General features: G+C 44.1%; 1 protein-coding gene across 11 annotated transcripts in view; it reads right to left on the bottom strand.

The window, feature by feature from the left end:
- kif21b (kinesin family member 21B) overlaps positions 1-14,917 on the bottom strand; it is a 63,881-nt gene that overhangs the window by 25,315 nt on the left and 23,649 nt on the right. For 8 of the 11 annotated variants that reach the window (XR_002198078.2, XR_002198081.2, XR_002198082.2 and 5 more), the window contains exons 2-20: positions 11,978-12,200; positions 11,554-11,736; positions 10,452-10,601; positions 10,242-10,373; positions 9,717-9,932; positions 9,135-9,250; positions 7,846-8,041; positions 7,313-7,502; positions 6,744-6,807; positions 6,262-6,495; positions 4,935-5,206; positions 4,040-4,228; positions 3,600-3,799; positions 2,089-2,196; positions 1,596-1,786; positions 970-1,077; positions 620-782; positions 262-465; positions 35-136 (exon numbers count right to left, since the gene is read on the bottom strand). Coding sequence is in view for 5 of the 11 variants with exons in the window: in XM_020055639.2 (XP_019911198.2) it covers positions 35-136; positions 262-465; positions 620-782; positions 970-1,077; positions 1,596-1,786; positions 2,089-2,196; positions 3,600-3,799; positions 4,040-4,228; positions 4,935-5,206; positions 6,262-6,495; positions 6,744-6,807; positions 7,313-7,502; positions 7,846-8,041; positions 9,135-9,250; positions 9,717-9,932; positions 10,242-10,373; positions 10,452-10,601; positions 11,554-11,736; positions 11,978-12,200 (3,241 nt within the window). In the remaining 6 variants the exon portion in view is untranslated. The remainder of the gene's footprint in view (positions 1-34; positions 137-261; positions 466-619; positions 783-969; positions 1,078-1,595; positions 1,787-2,088; positions 2,197-3,599; positions 3,800-4,039; positions 4,229-4,934; positions 5,207-6,261; positions 6,496-6,743; positions 6,808-7,312; positions 7,503-7,845; positions 8,042-9,134; positions 9,251-9,716; positions 9,933-10,241; positions 10,374-10,451; positions 10,602-11,553; positions 11,737-11,977; positions 12,201-14,917) is intronic. The other 3 variants (XR_002198080.2, XM_020055642.2, XM_020055643.2) reach the window with 1 other exon arrangement.

Raw genomic sequence — 14,917 nt, 5'->3', positions numbered from 1 at the left:
CTGCAGCTACAGGGTTTTCCCGGGTCCTAGATACCTTGTCAATGGAGGCTTTCAGGAAATGGTCCAAGAGGTGTCGGGCCTCGGCCAAAGAACAGGAGCTGATGACCACTGAGGTGTCCACTGAGTCCAGCTCATCCTGCGGGAAACACCCAGGCTTCAGTTGTCTGCATGCCACTGAGATTCACACAGCACTAGCAGGACATTACTGTATATACTACGAGGGCTGTGTGTCTGTTCCTGTATTCATCTGTGCATTCTCACCTTGGTCTCTTCAATCTGAACAATGGTAGCCTGACAGTCTGATAGGCTGTCGTTGATGTAGTCGATGTTGGCGTTCAGAACCTCAATGTCCTCGTTGATTTCCTGGACCAGGCGGTCTTCACCATCGAGCCCCTCCCCCTCAGCCATAAGCACTTCTCTTTTACGCGACAGCCCCTCCTGTTGCACCGACAGCTCCTCGCGCTTCTGTCTCACGCACATTAGAACAACAAACATCCATTAAGCCCACTAGGCAGGGATCATGACAGCATCCTCCTGGCTTCATCACATCTCTGTGATGACAAGGTCCAATAATGGAGCCTAGGAGTCAGACTGGAAGCGGCAGGAAGTGACCTCATACCTTAATAAGACGGTCCATGTCTGCCTCTACGTTGGCGATGGTCATCCGCTGCATGACGATGTCAAGGATCCGCCTCTCCAGGGTCTGCCACTTCTGACGGGCAGCCTTGGCGAAACTGGTGCTACCTCCCTGGACACCCTTATTCGGCTGGACTCGCTTCCTGCTATCAGGGAAGAGGGGGAGGGGGTTAACATACCACTCATGTCAATTCAATTAGAAAATAATTGACTTTGAAAAGATGAGGCATAAAACCGAACTGTAACAAACTGAGGACAAAAAGAATCACCTTATGATGCAGCTACATTCAGCCACACTCACTCACAGACAGAGAAAATAATATGAGCGTTTACCTAACGACTCGTGTCCCGTTGGGGGTGGCTCCATCACTCTCGCCCATGTAACCATTGATCTTAGAGTTCCACTGTCGAACGATGTTAGAGACGTTGGTCGGTGTGGTCCTGACAGTCAGACATGGAGGGAGGGAGAACATAACTATCTTCAATAACTCGCACACTGAAAAACTAAACTGTTTTCTTAAAACACTATTAGAAAAGGTAGAACGCTTGATAGCTTTTATTTTGTGTCCATCCTTTGTTTTACATGAAATGCATTTATCTTTTTTATCTGGACTACATCTCAAAAGCCTTCTCACAAAACGACCTGTTTGAAACGTCAACAAGGCGCACAATATAGGGAACTGGGCAGAGGCGTCGCTAGGACCACAATACATTCGGGGCATGAACATTTCGATGTACTGTACACGCTTGTGACCTACACATCTACAATGTCATAATGCGCGATCGGAATTATAGATGAATACATCAGGGGCAATTTATACTTTTTTGGGGGGGTCAATTTGAGATCTGGGGTTATTCATAAAAGATCTGGGGCTATAGCCCCGAACGCTCAGGCCTAACAACGCCACTGGAACTGGGTTCCATTTGGGTCACACCCTATAAATGGCAGTACTACTCACCTATTGGACTCAGGTTCAGAAGAGGTGGTGCTGGCAGAAAGTTCTGCTCCCGAATCCAGTGGCTGGAGCCGTCTAGCCATCCTACCAGACAGGGGTTTTGCCAGCCGCCGTAATGCTGTCACCTCCTGACTCTTTCTCCTCAGAACCAACTCCTGCTGGCGCTTCTGACACTCCAGCGAACGGATCTGGTACTAAAGAGAGGGAAGTGGGCATGTTAGCCAATCCGTATACTAACCACACATTCCCAACGTCAGAAACCTTCAACTGGAGACAGAGATAACACAGGAGCGAGATAAACCTCTTTTCTAAACATCTGAGGTAGGCTACAGTCAAGGACAGCATAGAGATATGTAGACTGAAAATTCCTGCTTCAAATTCCAAGCAGGGGCGATACTGCTGGAGACAAATTGGCAAACGGAAGGCTTATGTATTTTGCTACAAGCAACGACTCAGTAACAATCATTATGTACGCACACATACACAGACCACTGACCTCTTGCCGGCGCTGCTCCTTCTTAAGCTGAGCGATCTCCCTGTTCCTTTTCGCTTCGACCATCCTCCTCCTTTGCTGCTCCTCTTTCATCTGCTTCATCAGCGCCACCTGGGGAACGAAGGACACACTGCACTCAACTGAAATGGGGAAAACACTGGAAGTATTTATAAACACATAAGTGGATGTCTCCGATGAGATAGGAATTAATATTATGTATAGACAGTTTCAAATGCTATATCAGGGGGTCTAGGCTGGTTTGGGGGTCTAAACTGCAGCTTCAGAAGCACATATACCGCTGCATCAACACAATATCTTTCCCACTTTCTCTTGTTGAAAAAAGCATGACATTCCCCAAAAAATATATCTATATACACTACCGTTCAAAAGTTTGGGATCACTTAGAAATGTCCTTCTTGTCTAAAGAAAACCATTTGTTTCATGAAAATAACATCAAATTGATCCGAAATACAGTGTAGACATTGTTAATGTGGTAAATGACTATTGTAGCTGGAAACGGCTGATTCTCAATGGAATATCTCCATAGGCGTACAGAGGCCCATTATCAGCAAACATCAGTTCCCTGTTCCAATGGCACATTGTGTTAGCAAACCATTACAAAACTCTTTTTTAAATTATGCTAGCACAGCTGAAAACTGTGCTGATTAAAGAACCAATAAAACTGGCATTCTTAAGACTAGTTGAGTTTGAAACTCGTCAGTCTATTCTTGTTCTGAGAAATAAAGCCATGTCTCAGACAGGCCAATAAAAGTGAAAGAGTAAAATTGGCAAAAGAACACAGACACTGGACAAAGGAAGATAAAAAAAAATAATAATACGGAGAGATATATCTAAGTTTGAGGTGTTCGGATCACAAAGAATAACATACGTCAGATGCAGACAAAATGAAAAGATGCTGGAGGAGTGCTTGACGCCATCTGTCAGGCATGGTGGAGGCGATGTGATGTCTGGGGGTGCATTGGTGGTGATAGTGCAAGATTTGTACAGGGTAAAAGGAAGGTGAAAAGGAAGGTGATCCCTCCATACAACAGGACAATGACCCAAAGCACAGCTTCAAACTACGCAAGAAAAAAGCATTCAGCTGGTATTCTGTCTATAATGGAGTTATTGAACCCTATTGAATTGTTGTGGGAGCATCTTGAAGGAGTGCCCATCATCAACCCAATCAAACTTGTGGAAGGTGCATCAGGATGCATGGGTGAAAACTCTTCAGATTACCTCAACATAGTTGGTATTGACAACTACAATACCAACGGTCTGCAAGGCTATAATTTCTGCAAATAGAGGATTCTTTGATGAAAGCATATTTCCTATTAATCTTGCTATATTTCCTGTTCAAGCTAATTTCATGTATGTTTTCTTGGAAAACGAGTACATTGGCCCATTCCTTTCTGAGTGCAGATGAAAAACTAGCATACATTCAAAAACATTTCCAAGTGACTCCAAACATTTGAACGGTTGTGTATATTTAAAAAAAACGTCCTCCTCCTCACCTTGGCTTTCTTCATCTCGTTGACCTCCTGTTGTAGTTTCTTCAGTTCCCGCTCATATCGTCCCTGGTTCTTCAGTAGCCGAGCGTGCTCCTTTTGAGCTGCCTGGAGTTTCAGCAGGTCTCTGTTCATCTCCTTCAGGCGCTTCTCGTACTCGGACTTGATCCTGCTCGCCTTCTCTTCTGTGTAGTTCTCCATGGACACTGAAGAAGAAAGGGGGATGGATTATTTCTAGAGGTTTGTGGAGTTACAATGCCTGGGTTTTGAATTCAACATTTATTGTAGAAGGTATTTCATCCTTTGTGTCTCAAAATCAGACATAAACATGTTTCATATAACCGGGCACGCATATACCATTATTTTGAGTGAAACTAGGTTGTGTAGTACTCTGTCTCTCTCCAGCTGTGTGTCTCGTGATTGTGTCCACATTGCCGGTAACTCACTAAGGTTGTGTAGTACTCTGTCTCTCTCCAACTGTGTGTCTCGGATTTTGTTCTGCAACAGGATGAGTTTTTCTTCGTACTGCAGTTTAAGTTGCAGAAGTCTCTTCTGACTGTTCTCCAGTTCATCAATCAACTTCTGCTTGATCTCAATCTCACACGTCAAGTCCGCTAGGTCCGCCTGGAAGTTAGCTGCAGAGGATGAGGTCAGAGGGCAAAAAGGTTTAAGGGTTCAAAGAAATGTACATCAGTCTGATTCCAATTCAACACTGAGCTCGTTTTTTCTACCAAGCATTTCCAATGCAGATATAAGGATTGGGAATATATTTTGAACAGGTTCTCCAACAGGTCAACCAGGTTAAAGTAGACATTCTGTGAATGCCAAAAGTATTTAAGACAGAGACACATTTCATTTTTTGGAGTCAATATTTCAGCACTTTGGATTTATTTAAAATGATACAATCTTGTTAAAGTGCAGACTGTCAGCTTTAATTTGGGAGTATTTTCATACATATTGGATGAACCTTTGAAATGACAGCACAGTCTGTACATGGCACAGTCCCCCATCATGTGATTTATTCATTCACATGGACACAGAAAATCCAATTAAATGTTCTCCCAATGAATAATTGTAATTTGAAGTACAGCAAAAACTCAAATCAGGAAGATGGATTTAGAAAGATGATTTAGAAATTTATTTTAACAGAATTTGAGAAAAATAATAGATTTTATAAAGTTGTCAATATTTAACCAGGTATACTGACATAAAAACAGGGCACAGAGACCTGTTTTACAAGTAGCTCTCATGGTCAAAAACACTGGAGAGCCCTGAACCAATCAGAACTCCCACATCAGAAAGAACGGAATGGTTTCAGAGCACTAGTGGCAGGCTCATCACCTTTTTCATCAGAGTCGGAATCCGAATCGACCAAACTCTCATCACTGTCGAACTCTTCGTCATCCCTGCCTCCCTCCTCCTCCTCCTCCTCACAACCACTCTCCTCCTCCTGCAGGGGGGACATCACGTCGTCTGTGCAGTTCTCATCCGAGTCCATATCTCGGTTTTCTCCGTTCTGCCTGTTTTCTCCGTTCTGCCCGTTTTCTGTGTTGGTTCCATTCTCATGAGAGTGAAGCTTCACCCTTTTCTTCAAGCCTTTATCTTTTTCAGGGCTACAAGTAGAACATATGAATTAGGCCTCAGCACGCGCACACACACGCACGCACACCAAAGATACTGAAAGTTCATGAATGTATTTTTTGGGTACAAAGAACTAAATAAAATAAAGTAGTAACTTGAGAAAATATTTTGTCTTTGTCCAATGACACCTGCTTTGTCTTTTGGCAGACCTGCAATCTGGAGGCCACACGCTACAAGTCTGTCTACATATTTCTACGGATGCTGTGGACCTGGGACTGTTGATGTGGAGATATGTCTTATGAAACATCTGATATTGTTTTGGTTCTTATCACGCTGTCAACTCAAACAGGAACTCTAGACTGAAGTCCCTAAAACTGGAAAGAACTGACAAGGTTTCACTTGAGCACAAATCCAAGAGTCAGATTCAAACCCCGGTCTCCCAACGACACAGCAAACTGCAAGCTAGTAACTTTATGGCTGCAACATTCAGGGGTCACAGAATTCAAGAAAGATTCACTTTTATGGCATGCTACAAAACACATTAACAGCAATGTCAAACAAGTCTCCTCTGATAAAACACACACACACATCCTATAACACACACACTCTCACACACATAGAAGCTCATAAATGATCTGAAAAGCTTTATGAATCTATTAGCAATATGGATGAGCCATTTATTAAAACATGTTCTTTGTATTTGATTTGGGGCTGGGCCAATGACAACGCCTTTTACTTTTGGACTTTTGCCAAGTGAAAATATAAGTAATTAGCAGAGAACTCTCCTTTTCTGCGTGCTCTACCCCTCCCTCTCTATTTTAGATTAAAACTGAATTAGCCTGTGTTAACCTGTGACTATTTCTGCTTTTTTTGCAGGATTTGCATTTTCTCTCTCCTAATACTTAGTGGTAGAGTGAGGGAGAGCTGCTTTTCTCTGTAATGGCATTACTACCCTACAATACCGGCCCCATTCCAATACCATTTACTCGCCGACTATTAATGGTTTTGAGCCCAACTCTGCTTTTGCTCAAATCCTGTCCTTCATTCACATCTCCTCTCCCCTCCACGTCCCCCTCTACCCCCGCACCTCATCCTTCTCTGGCTCCTCTCCTTCTTTTTCAGCCTCTCAATGTCCATCTTTGCTCTGCGGATCACGTCCGTCATCTCCGCTTCCATGGACAAGGATGGCGAGGAGCCTAACTGGTGATTCCCGGGGGAGGCGCTATGGGAGGCGGAGGCTGGGAACTGGGAGCGGGAGGAGAGACGGGTCACACTGCGGCGAAGACACTCGTTCATGGCCTCGCTCTCCAACAGCTTTGATCTGAGGGGACAAAGGAGGAGGTAGAGAGAGACAAAAGGCAAACAGACAAGTTAAACATACCTTTTACTGTAAACATACAATACAACAAAACTCTCTAAAATGAGAGCAAAATACAAAAACTCCATTAACTGCTTTCCCGTTTCAACTAAAATATTCCCAGGGGTATAGAAAGAGACAGGTGTAGACCATGGTCCATATAAAACCCATCCCCTCCCAATGGAACCAGTCGCTGTATTACGACCTCTTACCTGAGCTCCTCGATCTCTCTGATGTAGTTTTGGATCAGAGTCCCAATTTCCTCGTTGCCCTCACCTAGAGGTCAGAGTTCACAGTAGGGTCACAAGGAGATCACACGTAAATGGTTCTTAACTTCATGTTATTGGCTGAGGCCAAAAATAATAAAGTCGAAAGGTCTCAAATCATTGGTTCCCCAAAACCTCTGAAAGCTCTTCAGAAGAGGAAGTCTGGGGAAGGGTCATGAACCCTCTCCTTCAATGAGCATTCAGAGTTAGGTGTGAAAATGGATCAAACTAGGACTTAACAGCTGAGAACATTTTCAAACAGCCACAATTAGTACAGAGACGTTTTTGTAGGTGTAAGGATAACTTTTTTCAAAAGAGAAGACGCTTAAAATATCCCACACCAGGAACATTCAGAAGGTCAGGTGGAAAATCAATTCAATAATTAAGACTTAAATGAACTCCCCTTTTTTGATAATGTTGGTATAAGTAACTTCTCTCACCAGGGGAACAAAGCAAAGTACTTTTAACACCTCTGAAGACAATCTCAACATTTGCAGATCCTCTCTTGGTCTTACCTGAATTGGCAAGCAGTGTGCCAACCTCGTTGGCGAGCAGAGTGGTGACTCGTGTGTTGAGGTGGTCGATGGTCTCCTGCATCGCTTTGACTCTCATGCGTAGTGTGTCATTGTCTTTCTGGAGCATGGAGTTCTCCTGGAACAGATCGCTAAAGCCCTCAGAGCCATCCTCGCCTGCCACGCGCTTACCCTGGGGAGGGGGGACAGCACACTGTTTACTCAAATACCATGGTAAAGGCCCCTTCACATTATCCTGCCAAACAATCAAAGGTCAAAGGTGATCAACGTGAGGAAAAGAACTATTTTCCGTTTCTCCATTCCTCCATCATTTACATTTGAACTTGTCATTCAGCAGACGCTCCCATCCAGAGAGCATTCATCTTATGACAGCTAGGTGAAACAATAACTCCGTAATAGGAAGCCCTCATACATCGCTCTCTCTCGCCTTCCTCTTCTTCCCTTTTATCTCTAATTACCCACCACCCATCGTCCCACACTTCCTGCCCTACATCCATGCCTCTCAACATCCTCACCGCTTTGTACTCCATCAGCTCCGTTTGTAGCCTGGCGATCTCGGCCCTCAGGGCAGATATCTGCTGGCTGGTCTTGTCCTGGTTCACCACTACCTTGTTCCGGATGTTCCTGGCTCTGTTGGCGTACTTCAGGGTGTTCAGTGTTTCCATGAAGTCCCGGTCTGATGGACTCACGCACGCTATCATCACAGTTCGACTGAGGAGAGGATTAGGACGTTATAGGGAGTGTGTGTTGGGGGTTCAGGTCTAACAGTACCTGTGGGGTCCCCACAAAATACAGTACAAATCAGTCTGTGCAAGGTTTTCTGTCCGGTCCCCATTAGGAAACATGTCCAGCTTAAGGGTTAGGTTAAAAGGTGCAGTTGTGGTTACTGTTACGTAGGGGTAGGATGTAGGATGTTAAGGTAAGAGTTAGGGTTAATACTAGGATTAGGGGATAGGTTTTCTGGACCCCACATGAATAAAAAACAAGCATGTCGGTGCTGTATAGTTTGACACAGGAGGCTGGTGAAGGAAGGACAGCTCATAATAAATAGTAAATCGTAAATGGTTTATTGTTTATAGCATTTTTATACCCTTCCATTCATTCCTTCCCATCCAGAGTATGTGAGCAGAGTGGAAATCGAGTGGAGCGAGGAACAGAAAGCTCTTGATTTGGCTTGAGCCCAGAGCAGGTTTCCAAAATGCTGGATTGGATGCTATTTGTCCCGCTTCCATTTCAGTCCGAAAGCACTCAGCCATGTGCTCTGGTCATGCTCTGCCCGCATTTTTCATTCCCCTCATCACCCTTCTTTACAGCTTAAAGCATGCTGTTGAAATTCTGAGAGCTTCTTTTCAGATAACCTATGTCACACCAAAATGGCAACCTACATAGTCAACAGTAAATGGAATGTTTGTTGAGTTGACATTTAACTGAAAAGCGTATGCAGCAACTAGGTATTATTTTCTTCCTGTGAGCATACAGCATTGTTTTCTTGTTGCTTTAACCCATGGTTTTGGTCCCAATTTCATGAAATCCAATGTGTGACTAAAGGCCTGCCTCATCGCCACTACTCCCAGCAAACCTGGGACAGACGATGTTGAGATATGTGGCCTCCAAAAACACATCAGTTCTGGTAATTATCATGATGCTCACTCAAACAGGAAGTTAAGAAGACATTTGTTTTTAAAGGGAAATGGATGCAGAGGAGCGCTGCCAAAAGCAATGAATTGGATTTTCCGACCTCCCAACTCCATTTATATTGTCATTACTTGGAGTCTGAACTCCTTTACTACTTCTCTATTGTTACCTGTTTCCCCCCAGGGAATCCTGTAGTAGGCGTGTGAGTTTAGAGTCTCTGTAGGGAACATGTCCTCCTTTCTTAGTCTGGTCTCCTAAGGCACTGATCACATTCCCCAGTGCCAGCTATAACACAAGACACACACACTGCAGTTGTCGTCATCGCTGCTAAAACTCGCATCGACGCCAACATCATCAGTATTATAACGGCGTCAACATTATCACATTCATCAACGGCTCACCATCAACACCTTAACTATTATTACCGTTGCAGTCGTCAAAATCATTATCCTCATCATCGCTGAAATCATTATCACTATATCATCATCACCATCGCGGACATCATCATCATCACCATTGCTGACATCATTATCACTATCATCATCACTATCACGATCATCATCACCATCACCATCGCTGACATCATTATCACTATATCATCATGACCATCGCTGACATCATTATCACTATCATCATCGCTGACAACATTATCACTATTATCGACTTGATGATTGTTATCACATTTCCCAGCACCAGTTAGAACACACATCATCATTATAAACCCCATAACCAACACTGTCACTCTCCTCACCAGTCCACAGTTGATGGATATGCCTTCCCGTGCCCTCTCCCCCGTGGCGCCGGTCCGTTTGAGTCTCTCTGATCCAGCCAGGTCCACAAAATGAAACTTGGCCATCAAAGTCTCATATTCAGGCTTGGCTATAGGACCTCCGCCGACACCATTCATCTCCCCGTTCTCTTCCGCGATCAACCCTCCGACCACGCCTCTGTTCTCCCCACCATTCTCCTGACATAAATAGAAAACATTTAGTAACGAGATACCGACAAACTGTCTATGTTTTAGAACTAATTTATTTACATAAAAAGACGACACTAGTTACAAAAACCGATTAAGCATGACTATTAACACAAAAATACGATAATTAGTGAAGTTACCGTGAGTTACCAACAAACATGTAAAGTTTAAGAACTAATCTTTTAAAATAAACGGAAAACAAATAGCGAAGAGACACCTACAAAGTGTCCATGTTTTAGAACCACTTTACACCACTCCAGGATTTTCACCCGGTTTAAAGCCCGCCCTCCTCCCCCACACCTCAGTTAGTGGACAGACTCTCATCTGACAGAGGTTGATGGTGAAGATGGCATGAGATCTGGAACTGGACGCATTCATCTGGGTACTGGCCGTAGTGCGAGACAGAGCTCCCAGCTTCAAACACTGTAACAGCTAGAGAGCAACAGACACACACCGTCAGTACTGAACACAAATACACACAAACACGGAAACGACTTGAGGAGCGCACACCTCTTCCTCGGAGTTGACTAATCGTGAGGTGACTCCGGTGGTGTAGATGGACCCGTTGCTGTCCTCGTGGATCTTAATGTTAGACTTCCTGCTTTTACAGTCTGGATCTCGGGCTCCATCGAACAGGTCTAGAATCTCCTCGTTGTACAGCTGGAAAGTGATCGGACAGAGTAGCAAACATATTGCCTTTGACTGTTAGGAAGAAATAAGGTCGCCGGTGTACAGGAAACAGCGTAGCGCACACGTGCACACTCACAAACTAGCCTTTGCTTGGACAGTCTGTTTATCATCAGTACTGATAACGCACTGACCTGATAAAGAGCCTGCTGCTGAACTAATGACAGGAGCGAGAGGAGGCGGAAGAGAGAAAATGAGACCCAATAAACAAGGATAGAGCTACACGGAACTCTGATGGAGATGAAACAGCTAGGGGCAGTCAATGAATCAGGTGACATTAGTCCTCGATTGCGGAGCTCGTCTCTAGATGGGAAGCATACAGCCAATACACCCCATTACCCTCATATAGAATACATGACCACTGCATCAGCCATCAGCCCACCAATGCTACAAAGCTCATCTACAAAACATTCAACAGGTTAGCCAATAATACGGTACATTTCCTCTAGAACACTGTCACCACCTCATTCACACACACACACACACACACACACACTGCTGACAGATACTAGCCAGGCACCAGAGCAGGTACCAGGCACCACTTGCATCAGCCAGTTAATGTCTATGACACATCTGCTCAAGTCTCCAACACTGCCTGCCTGCCTGCCTGTCTTTCTGCCTGTCTGTCCATCCATATTATCATTGGGTAACATCACCATCAATGGCTAACATCCATCAGCACCCTGCTTCCTGTTTACATTTGTCATTACCCTGTCACTTCCTGTAGCATCCCCAGAGCTGTAACCAGCCTCTCCCTTCCACACCTGAGTAAGGTCAGCCATTACCTCACAGGCACAATATACACATTCACCACACAAACACAAGCGCACGCACACAATCACGAGCAATGAAGCCCAAGACGATGAGTGCACTTATTTTAGTGGATGGGTGACCCCGTTACACTCTGGAGGGTGTGTGTTCTTACCTCTAGGAACTGTGCGCTGACTTTAAACTCCGGAGGGTGTGTCCCTTCTCTCTGGGCCTGGCTCTTCCTCTCCTGGATTCCCAGAAACAGCTGTCGAACAGCCCGCGGGATGATACCCTTCTCCTCATCTGGGACGTTCATGTCAAAGCCCGTACCCATGGTGTAAGTCTTCCCTGAGCCCGTCTGACAAACACACAAATAACTTACAACACTATTGACAGGTTTCCCACTGACATCGCATGTTGTTCATTTAGCAGACACTCTCACCCGAAGAGTCTTACAGGTGAAAAGGTCAGCCGCTAAAAACAAGCATGTGTATTTATTTTACTAGGCAAGTCAATCAAAAAATAAGCTCTTAATTACAATGGCAGAATTTATAGACTTGTCTGTATGCAAATCTCGATGTGTGTGTGTGTGTCAGTACCTGACCGTACGCAAACACTGTGGCGTTGTAACCGTCAAAGCAGCCCTCGATGAGTTTGTGAACGCAGGCCACGTAGATCTGCTCCTGTGCCGAGTCGATGTCGAACACAAAGTCGTACGTGAAGGCCTTGTCTTTTCCCAGCAACACTTGGGGCTCCCCGGGTGTCACCAGCGTGCACACGTGGCAGCCCTCGATCTTCTCCTTCGCCATCTGGGGACGGATCCTACATACACACGGGAAAAAGGAGAGAAGTATGGTTAACAAGATGGGTTAGAGGAGAGTTCAATATGCAGTTTAATGCTTTAAATTGTCCTGTAGCAATACAGGAGAAACAGAGTAAACTAGGCGTTGAAATATCGGTATGTGGCCTCCCAGATGCACAGATTGTAGCACCAAGCTGACCAATGACACGATCGGCACAATCGGATAAGTGAGAAACAGAGGGTAAGAAAATAATTCAAATAACGACTTTTCTGTGACCAAACCAGACAATTAACCAAGCAGTTATATTTTTATTATGATAATCCAGTACCTGTGATGAATTTATATGGTCTAATAAAGGAACACGAAAAGGTTTGTTCAAATAAACATTATAGCCATTACAGCCTCACTGACAGAACCTCTGCCATCAGGACTAGAGTGCTTATGTCAACCAGACTATATAGCCATTAAAGTACAGCACAGTATCAGACGTTTTTCAGAAACTGACAAGAACTCTTAAAAACACACACATTTCTAATAAGCAATTAGTACTTGGTACTTTGGTTCAATAAAACCATTTGTATACATGCCCACAACCTATTGCTGAAGATTAGACTAGAAAACCCCATAGATGAAGGGCTGAACTTCATCTGAACTTCAATGCACAGTGCGGATCAGTTAATCATTGTAATCTGGTAAAATACAGCTAATCTTTTTATACTGGTAAAATCCATGACCATGCAAAAAACTAATTGCTCCCCCTCAGGTCACAGATACACTCCCATCTGAGACCACAATAGTCTCTACCGAGTTCTCTCCAAATGAGCAGTTTGTCAATTTACACACATGCACTTACACACACACACACACACACACACACACACAAAGATTGCACTAAGAAACCACACTGGAATACACTCCCTACGTCTGGATTACAGACATTAGAAAAATAAAGATGAAGCAGCTCAAGCAGCAACTGAACATCACTAACTCTCACTGCTGTGCTGCTACTGGATCACTTCAGTTGTATTTGTACACTGATGCTAAAACTGTACCAGCAACAGTCTGGTAACAACACGATGAATAAAGGGGTTTACTGGACCCCATGGTCTCAAGACCGTTAAGGAGCCATAGAAGGGATACAAATATACACCTATGTATGTTTTATACATTTTCATTTTTGGCTGATACCTAAAGGAAGCAATTTTGTTCTTTCAAACAAATAAATTGTATTCCAATCACAATATTATAATAATCTATAAGCATTATAATACCGAAAGCATTGGAAAAGTTATATTATCCCAATTTTATGAATCTGTGGCAAATCCCATCTCCTGGTCACAGAGTTGCAGCTAGCACAGAGTATTTGGAGAGGAGTTTTGCCGGAACTTTGATCTTGACGCGGGCAGGTTGACATGCTACTCCGTGCTGTGGCACGAGCATCACAGGGATGGAGGGAGCAGACAAACCAAGCAAACCGGCTGGCAATTTGTCTTCAGTACATTTTTCCTTACCCCAGAAATCTCTAAGATATGCTTGTCAATAAACAAAGCTCAACCAATGACATGCAGATTATTCTATTTTTGGAGGTGTTTGCAAAGAGTTGATCAGGCATAGCAATCAAACACTTATGATTTGCATTAATGGCCCTACATTCTTTGCTATACAGTATGCCGATAAATGACAGTGTGTTTGTTCAAAGCATAGGGCCTTCCCTTCACTACGCTCAGTGCACTGGAAGTCTGTTCAACCTCTTGCCCACTGGAAGTCTGTTCAACCTCCTGCCCACTGGACGTCTGTTCAACCTCCTGCCCACTGGACGTCTGTTCAACCTCCTGCCCACTGGAAGTCTGTTCAACCTCCTGCCCACTGGAAGTCTGTTCAACCTCCTGCCCACTGGAAGTCTGTTCAACCTCCTGCCCACTGGAAGTCTGTTCAACCTCCTGCCCACTGGAAGTCTGTTCAACCTCCTGCCCACTGGAAGTCTGTTCAACCTCCTGCCCACTGGAAGTCTGTTCAACCTCCTGCCCACTGGAAGTCTGTTCAACCTCCTGCCCACTGGAAGTCTGTTCAACCTCCTGCACACTGGAAGTCTGTTCAACCTCCTGCCCACTGGAAGTCTGTTCAACCTCCTGCCCACTGGAAGTCTGTTCAACCTCCTGCCCACTGGAATGTCCAAATAATAATATCTGTCTGTTTATTGGCTTGGGATATTGTTTCAATGTCGCTTTAATAAAAATCAGTCTGTAGTGTAAATGATGTAGAATTGCAAGTAGCTACACGTTGATTCATTATTATTATTTTATCCATGTGCGGTAATCCTCAAATGCCTTTGCGCAACCATAAACTATGCCAAAATTGCTTTGACTATTTATAAAATACAAAGCCCCCGGCGTGTAATTTCTTAATCCGGCCCTAGAAATGGCTGTGAAAGAGGATGTGTGGCGTGGAACAGCACCAGTCATTTTTATCTTTCTTTTTTATCGCTCTTCCTTTCTGAAAATTCTACTTTCTCTCTCTCATTGTCTTTCTTAGTCTCTCTGACTTTATCTTTACAAATAGCTCTCTCCTTTCAGCAGACCCTCTTCTCTTTTAATTGGACCAGTGGGTAATCCTCGAAGCATTATGTTGAACTTACTGGGCCCTCACAATACAATGGAATGGGTTCTAAATCATATGATTTTTAATGAATGTATAAAAGTCAAACCATCAGCAGGTTAGAGAACAAGAGACAAACCA

This window comes from Esox lucius, chromosome 17 (genome assembly GCF_011004845.1).
Source record: "Esox lucius isolate fEsoLuc1 chromosome 17, fEsoLuc1.pri, whole genome shotgun sequence".
Taxonomy (NCBI): Eukaryota; Metazoa; Chordata; class Actinopteri; order Esociformes; family Esocidae; genus Esox; species Esox lucius.
This window is presented reverse-complemented; position numbering and strand designations above follow the sequence as displayed.